This window comes from Erigeron canadensis, chromosome 1 (assembly GCF_010389155.1).
Source record: "Erigeron canadensis isolate Cc75 chromosome 1, C_canadensis_v1, whole genome shotgun sequence".
Classification (NCBI taxonomy): Eukaryota; Viridiplantae; Streptophyta; class Magnoliopsida; order Asterales; family Asteraceae; genus Erigeron; species Erigeron canadensis.
Genome location: NC_057761.1, coordinates 32,337,315 through 32,345,957, shown reverse-complemented (window position 1 = coordinate 32,345,957; position 8,643 = coordinate 32,337,315). Strand labels below are relative to the sequence as shown.

The window sequence follows — 8,643 nt, the reverse complement described above, 5'->3', positions numbered from 1 at the left end:
TATATAATTACCATTCAATTACCTTTTTTTAAATTATTACATATACAAGCTAAGTTTTATAAATCATTCTTATTTATATTATTCACTCTTACCTATTTTTAATAAACAAAATCAAGTTTAGTAAATTTTAAAAAAAAAAAAAAACATAAGGTTTTTTATATCACTTTAATTTTATTTTAAGTATTGTTAGTGTTTATATATTATTTGATATTTAATTGATATGTTGTTGTTATTGTTCATCTCTTTTAATTTAGTTTGTTGTCAATTATAGTTTGATAGTTTATTCTTTTAAATTTGTCTTTTTTTCATTTTTTGTATTTTCACATGTTTTGTTATTTATTATTTTGATATATATATTTTAACTAGTGTTCAGGCCCGTCCTAGTCTAAAATTATATTAATCAAAGTTAAAAAATTGGAATTCAAATATATTAAATAGATATACCGGAATCAACTTGGAAATTTGCTAGCTGAATAGTCACTCAATCGGTCAAAATACACCTAACATTTCTAAATAACAAATTTAAAAATGGTACAAACTACATAAGTGAAAGACACAACTGAAATGATATATGCCCCCATGCTAAATAAAATAATGACAAAAACATACTAGCTCAAATTCATAATATATTCAGTTCACTCCATACCGAAACTCAAATAATTCTCCAAACTTAAAACACTAAAACTTCCTATAATTAAGAGTGTATATATATATATATATGATGTATGAGTTGGTCCCCCCCACCCATATCATTTTTACCCATTTTTACCCCATACTTCAACATTAAATCATCTTAAACACCACCATCTTTAAGATACTCTCGGTTTATAATAAAACTTATCAAATATCCATCTTCACTTTTGTGCAATATACTTGGAATCCTTTGAGTAAACACTTGATAAATTGGTAAAAACAAGAACACCAAGTTTTTATATATTTATTAATGAGTATTTTATCTTGAAACTTTATTTTATCACCCAAAAATAAGAATGACTGTAAAAGAAAAAGTCTTTGTTTATTATTATTGTTGTAGTGAAAACGTCTAAAATTTGTGTCATTGATTTCATATCTATATGGTTATTGAAAAGCTTTTCAAAAGTTCTTTTTATAGATGGTTGGTATGATAGTGCATATGGATATTTTAATGAAACTAGTATCATATCGTGACAAAAGTTTTACAAGATGTAGTAATCAACTTTATTGTTTTTGATCATGTGCATGTACTTGTGAGATCACACTACATATTTTAATTGGGACTACTATAAAGGGGGATTGGGTGGAACAGTGGGTCATATCTTAACTAGCACACTTCAACCCAATTTTATAAAGAAAAGTCTCGACATGCATGTACGAATAAGAGAAAGGTCGGCAGGTTTGGGATGTGTATATACAAAAAGCAACTCAGAGTACATAAGGATAACCCAACACCTGCTATCAAAAATCCCTAACTAATAGGGGTCGATATGCAACCGTCAGGGCCTAAGTACACGAGTGTATTTTATACATGACATACCTACACAGTGGTGTCGAGGTATCGATACCCATGTATGGTCTCGTGGATATAAATACTAGTATATGCATATAAATGATTTTTTTTCAAAATATATATTGTATTGTTTAAAAACTTATACAAACACAAATTTATATAATCTAGTTTCATACAAAAGTTGACAGGATAAATTTTAACAAAAAGAAAATATACATTTACAAAGAATTGGGAAGCGTTTTGGAACCGTTGAGATTTCCAACTTGTACAAATGCAAAACTCATTTTTACTACACCAAATATAATATATGTTTCCTTTTATATAAATATGTTATTATATATTGTAATATAAATTTAACAAAAGTCTTTATCATATATTTAAAACATAATAAAATACATATATTTTTTTATATCAACATTTCGGTTAGTTACAACAAATGGAGGTGTCGAATTGTATTTTTATTTTTATTAGGGCGATAATAATTTTTCAAACTAATAACTTTTACTAATACACATTATTAAAACAAAGTATATATTTATTTGTGCATTAGGTTAACGTCACGCTTCAGGTATTTTTGCATTCTATCACATTCACTACTCTCCACGGTGAATTTTCATAGCCCCATTTTATTTCATTTATTTTTTGGGTGAAATGCATGCTCTTTACTTTTACGATGAACGCAAATACTTTAAAAACCGTATACATAGATTGTACTAAGTTGCATTGTTCACTTAAAGGCCTCACCATCATGAAACGATTAGTTATGGACTTAAACGTAAATATATTGAATAGTACTATTTGGGATTGACACTCCCCATCCGGGTTGGTAGCTCCAACTTGACCTGCACGGTCGAACGGATGTATATATTTGGAAAACTTGAGTACTCTGAACAAGTACTTACTTGAGGCACACTACTGTCGAGTTTCGTTTTGTGAGCTTAGTCCAATGTATACGTACTTTTCTTTAGCATTGTAATTAGACAATTCTTGTGGTTCATGATACTTACTTTTATGGGATTATGGCACCGGAGTGTAACCAACTATGACTCAATGGTTATGTAGTGTAGTGACCTTTTAAACTGGCTATTTGATATAAGTACCTTCAATTTTTGTTCTTTTAATGTATCCTACCAGGTAACACTCTCTTTGTAACCGGTAATGCCACGTTGGAGGTAAAAAAAGAATGGGGATTTTTGCACCGGAGTGTAACCAACTATGAGCAAATGGTTATGTAATATAGTGAACTACAAAAGTGTTAAATTGATGTAAGAACCTCCCTGTTTTGTTCACTTGATGTATACGAAAGTGTTAAAGATAATAACAACCATTTTTCCATCTTTGACTTTTTGATTGTAACAAACCCTAATCCCCAAATCGGATTTTGTTATGATTACCCCATCATCGTTAACCATAAAGATCCGACCATCTATCTCATTCCCACCACCACCACCATCTATCAACGTTGGTTTACAATAGGGGTAAAAGGGGGTGATTTTGAAAGGGGGTGATTTTGACAGAGGATGACGATGGTGGTTGTCTGGGTGGAGGCTGACATTTGTTTATCTTATTTGTGGCAGTCAGCGGTGGTACGTGTCCGGATGTGGAGATGATGGAGAGATGGTCGCACCTCTTGAAGGGAAAAAAAATTGAGACCGAGACCACCCACTACAACCTCGTCGGAGTTCACAACCCACAAGCGTAACCATGACCATACAACAGGTCAACCAATACATGAAAAGAACAAAAATGAGAGGTTCTTACATCAGATAGCTAGTTTTAAAGATCACTACATAACATAACCATTCAGTCATAGTTGGTTACACTCCAGTGCCATAATCTCAAAGTAAAATTAACATTGTTACCGGCTACCGGTAAAACAGGTCAACCAGTACATTAAAAGAACAAAAATGAAAGGTACTTACATCAGATAGCCAATTGAAAGATTACTACATTACATAACCATTGAGTCATAGTTGGTTACATTCTCCTGCCATAATCCCTACTTTTATATAAAAACCTATGGAACTCACCAACTTTATGTTGACACTCTTTAGCATGTATTTCAGGTAATTAGACGAATTGCTATGACTTGGAAAGCTTTCTATTGCATGCACTATGGGAAGCTTGCCCCATATTTCAGACCTTAGGAATTGACTTATCAATTTGCTAAAGTCTCTATCTTATTATATTGTTTAATAATAATCTGATGTTTTCAATAACGAATTTCGTTTCAAGTATTGTATTATCAACTTTGTTAAAACAATGTTATTTCTAAATGTATTTCAAAAACGACACGTTTTGTGGTCGTTCACTATATCTTGTGTTTTGATCTCATGAACGTCACGCCCCCGGATTTAGGGGTGTGACATCTCTTGTTGTGTTAAATCCTAAACATAACGTGGTTCAAAGGGTTTTATCTAAGGGGGTAACAAGTATGCTGCTAGAAGCACCATACTTCCATGATTTTGTGAGAAGGGGGGGGGGGAGGGGGGAGATTTTGTATTTATATATGTGATTTTCATTTGGGGTGGGGGGGGGGGGGGGGGTTGAGGGGGAAACATGTTTCTTCCATACTGCTAGAAGCATATTGGTTTTTCCCTTTATCTAAAGGTATTATTTAAAATTGATATCATGTTTTTCATAAAATCCAAAGTATATCTGTCACACACAAACTAAAATGATGAATTATTCTACCATGCTAAATAATCATACTAAAACATTTAACAACATTTCAATATGTAGCATTTTTCCCTGATAGAATAACAATGGCTAAAAAATTATACCATTAATGAGATAGTTTCAAAACATATTCAAAATAATCATAGTCGATATTTTAAAGTAATCATAATCTTACTCATAGAAAAATTCGACTTTTTATCTAAAAGCTTATAGAAATATATAATCGTAAATCTTAAGTATACACCGTTAATGAGCTACTTTCAAAATGATATCAAAATAATCAAAGTCAATATATTAAAGTAATCAGAACCCTACTCATAGCAAATTTAGACTTTAATGTACCTTTGATATATATATATATATATATACTTTAATAGAGGATTGCTATAATGACAAATACTTTTACAAACTTATTTTCACTAACTAACGTGGAGGATTATTTGGCATATCCACATAAGTTTTCCTAAGCCGTGGTTAATTATTTTCTCTCGGTCAACTTTCTTTGTACTGATTATACTAACTCAACCTTAATTTCTTATTATTTTATCTCCTAAAATATAACTTATATCCATTCCCAAATTCACAGCCCTCATGTTCTCCCCAAATACACAAAGAAGATGAAAGCTACAAATAGAGATGTTGGATCGTTGTAGGTTTTGGGTATTAATTTTTCTAGATTGGCTCATTATGTTTTCTTGATTTTTTCTCATTGGGACTCTTCATATGAGTAGCGGGTTTTATCGATCGATTTTGGTGTCTCTTTCTTCATTCTTCGGGCAAATTATTATCCTTATCCTAAGAGGATTCAATTCTTATATTCACTCTTTTTTTTTTGAAGTTTTGTTGATGGATTGAAGAATTGTATATAAGTTATAGATTATACATCAATTGTTTGAGGAAATTCCACAATGATTCACTTGAATGATTATGATTTGTTTATGTATTTATATGATTTATCTGTTGAAGATATCAAGAAAAGCTCGTAATGTGATAATAGATTTGTTGGATTAGACTAAGCATGGATCCTACATGAAGTTGTAATAATAGCTCTTGATCAAAATGTCGTAATAAGTCATCATGTATTTGTAGAGAAGAAAATGGTGTTACAGGAAGAAGTTAGAATTAAAAAGACGTTATTTTACGTAATATTCTAGACTGGAAGAGGGGGTATTAATTACTAGAGTTTTTAACTAAGGTTAATAAGTGATCTCAGTTAATTAACCTCATTTGGTGATTTGAAATGACGTGGATGAGCCAGATAATCTTACACGTAAGTTTGTAAAGAAAAGTAGGTAAAAATGTTTGTCATTATAGCAATCCTCATTTTAATAATATCCGTATAAGGAGGCTGAAAACTAGTTTTCTACGAGTAATAGATATTCAATCTAGATTTGTTACCAAAACTCAAATTTATTTTCTTTCAGGAAAAAAACGTGCCAACAAAAAAATGAAAACAAAACAAAAGGCCGAGTCATTTTCCAAAGGAAGGTGCAAGGCTGTTGTCATGTCTTAAATTGTCCAAAGTAACCTCATCTACCAAATTCTCAAACCTTAATCCCGAGGGCATATTCGTTATTTAGGTCAATAAAATACAATTAAGCTTGCTATATCCAGACAGGATCCACGTAAGGGGCCCCGAATATGACCATTAGTCGAAAAAGACGTACACAGCAAGAAAATTGACAGAAGGCAATAAATATTAATTTATTAAATTAAATCAAAAATGACAAAAAAAATAAAGTCTATATAAAGCCCCTTGTGTCTATTGGAAACTTTTTCTCTCTTTTTGCAATCTTTGCATTTCCTGAACAAGGTACACACACCTACTCTCTTTCTTTCTCTCTCTCTTTTATTTATTTTTTAGTTTTTATTTATTATTTATTTTAGTTTTTATTTATTATATTTATATTTATTTTACTATTATTTTATGGTTTTATTTGTTAGTTATGCTTAGCTTGTTATGAAACATAGACATAATATTTATGCAATGTATATATATTTTTTTATAAGACAAATTGGTATTAATTTTGTGTAGCTCTGCATATAATTAGTTAGATTAGAAGCATGAAATAGCCTATATAATACTATATATGTATATATATATAGATATATATATATATATATACACACACACTTACATGAAAAGTAGATAATACTATAGTTTGAGATTTATGATAATGGAGTTCAAGGTTATAAAAATTGTAAAAATTTGGATCTTGATAGGTTTAGGTATTTTAGATATACATAGTCAACAGTGTACAAATGTGTAAGGCATGAAGCCGTCGTCTTCGCGTATGGCTAATTTTTATGTGTACATATCAATTTCTTATAGCTAATATCAAACGTGTATGGTCTAACTCCGTGTGTACTTAAAACGGTGATAGATTTTGTGGAATAGATGTTTAGGGATGAATGTTTGCCCTTCGCGAGTAGGGAAGTAAATTATGTCGCGTTTTTGCCTTATATTGAAGCATTAGTAGGTCTCCTATGTATGTTGTAATTAGAAGTAAAGATTTGATTACAGTTCTCTTTTGGTTGATGTAAGAAGAAGTAAAGATTTGATTTTGTTTTTTTTATTTGGATGGTTACTTGCTGATAATGGAAATAGGCGGCCCTGTTTCTTGGATTTCGGGTTATGTGATGTTGCTTACATTGTACATGTTCCTTGTGCAGATTTATGGGTGTGTGTGAAGAAAGCCTTGCATAGCTATATAATGCAGTATTGACTAGTAATTGAATTACACAAATTGTTTCAGAAAACGTGCCTGTCTGGGTGAATAATATAATCTTTAACTGTAAACATGATGCAAGTTGAAACTTCAAGTTCACGGACCAACAATATAATGAGGATGGAAGTTGACGCTACTAGTTCACGGGCCAACAATCTTTTGATGATGGACGTCAATCCTGGAAGTTCCCGATTACATGAGAAGAGGCCCTTAGAAATTTCAGAGCCTGAAAATGAAGCAAGGAAGCATCCAGAAAACAATGGCAGTAACACGACGACTTTTATAAACCATGGTAAGAGTTCTACTATATGCTTGATAACATCAATGCACTGATGTGGGCCAGTTATAGTATTACTCGAGGTGGCAAGGTGGACGGCTTGGGTAAGGTCAAAATGGGTTTGGGTCATGAAGTATTAACAGATTTGTGAAATTTGGTCATCACTATAGCTTGGTGGTTATTGTTGTTATTGCGGGTGATGTGTACAAATATGTTGATCTATATACATTGATGTCATGGTTTTGTAGGAATGATTGCTTGGAATGAGGGCAGAAGAAAATGGGTCGGAGATAAATCTCCGAGATCACGAAGAGCAAGAACTCCCGAAGATCCAGTCATAAGGTTTTGTTGTAATTATAACAAAATGAATTGAGATTATATTATGAAGCTGAATGTTACTATGCAATTTATGTTGTCGTTCTAAAGAAACTATCTCATTTCTAGAGTTGAATGCTTGTTCACTTGATCTCAGAAGTTAAAATGTTTGCTCTAGATATTCAAACACTGATTTGCTCACTAAACGTTATTGTTGAATTTGTATTGTAGCTGGTCAACAACTTACGAGGATCTGCTTTCAAACAATGACCGTTTTCCTGAGCCAATCCCTTTACCGGTAAATATTATTTGACCCTTGGTGTTTGCTATCTTTTGACCTGATTGACTCCTTCAAGCCCATTTTCATCTGAATCAACTTTTTAACCAATTAAATCGAAGTATCAATGGATCGAAATTGACTTTCAAAGGTCAACGTTTTTGTTAACCAGGCGATCTAATTAAACATTTAATGATTGTTGCAGGAAATGGTAGACTTCTTGGTGGATATATGGCTTGATGAGGGCCTGTATGATTAGATCATCAGTCAGAACGCATTGTTCCAGTAGAAGAATTGTACTCATCAGAATGTGTATAGCATTGCAGCTCACAAATTTAGTCGATGTTCAGTTTTATAACCCAATGAGCTGATTATTGATTGAATAAACTTAAATGAGTGTCAGTTTCTTTGATCTTTTGATGATTTTTATATCTTGGTAAATTGTAAGTTTTTAGCTAGCATAAATATGGGTTTTCTAGTTTCTAGAGCTTACAAAGAACCAACAAGTAGGTTTGTAACACGGTTACACGTCTTTATAGTAAACTTTTGCTGATCTTTTGTTTACTTATGTGCTTTCTGGTGTGTTCTCTGTGTTATATTGTACGCTTTGCTTATCTGTGACAACTATCTTATTACTCTGTATATTAACAAATCGGTAAATCACAAAAAGATATGATTCACTTAGTTGGATTGTTCAAGTTACCGACTATTCTAACCACTAGGAATTAACCTTAATTCAGTAAGAATGTCACGTTTCTATGGACTCCAATGAATTTATGCAAGGTAACACATTAGTATTCTGATCTATTTAAGATCCGTACATGTGAATCTTAATACAGGTAGAAATGGATACACAAACCCTTAAGCAAAAAGAAAAGGA

The 8,643-nt window shown here is 31.8% G+C and overlaps 1 protein-coding gene across 1 annotated transcript; it reads left to right on the top strand.

Moving 5' to 3' along the window:
* Positions 1–5,938: 5,938 nt before the first annotated feature.
* On the top strand, positions 5,939–8,327 carry LOC122583026. The gene is made up of 5 exons (XM_043755466.1): positions 5,939–5,978; positions 6,839–7,186; positions 7,420–7,513; positions 7,718–7,784; positions 7,969–8,327. The coding sequence occupies exons 2-5, from the start codon at positions 6,967–6,969 to the stop codon at positions 8,020–8,022; spliced, it is 435 nt and encodes a 144-aa protein (XP_043611401.1). The 5' UTR covers positions 5,939–5,978; positions 6,839–6,966; the 3' UTR covers positions 8,023–8,327.
* Positions 8,328–8,643: the final 316 nt, after the last annotated feature.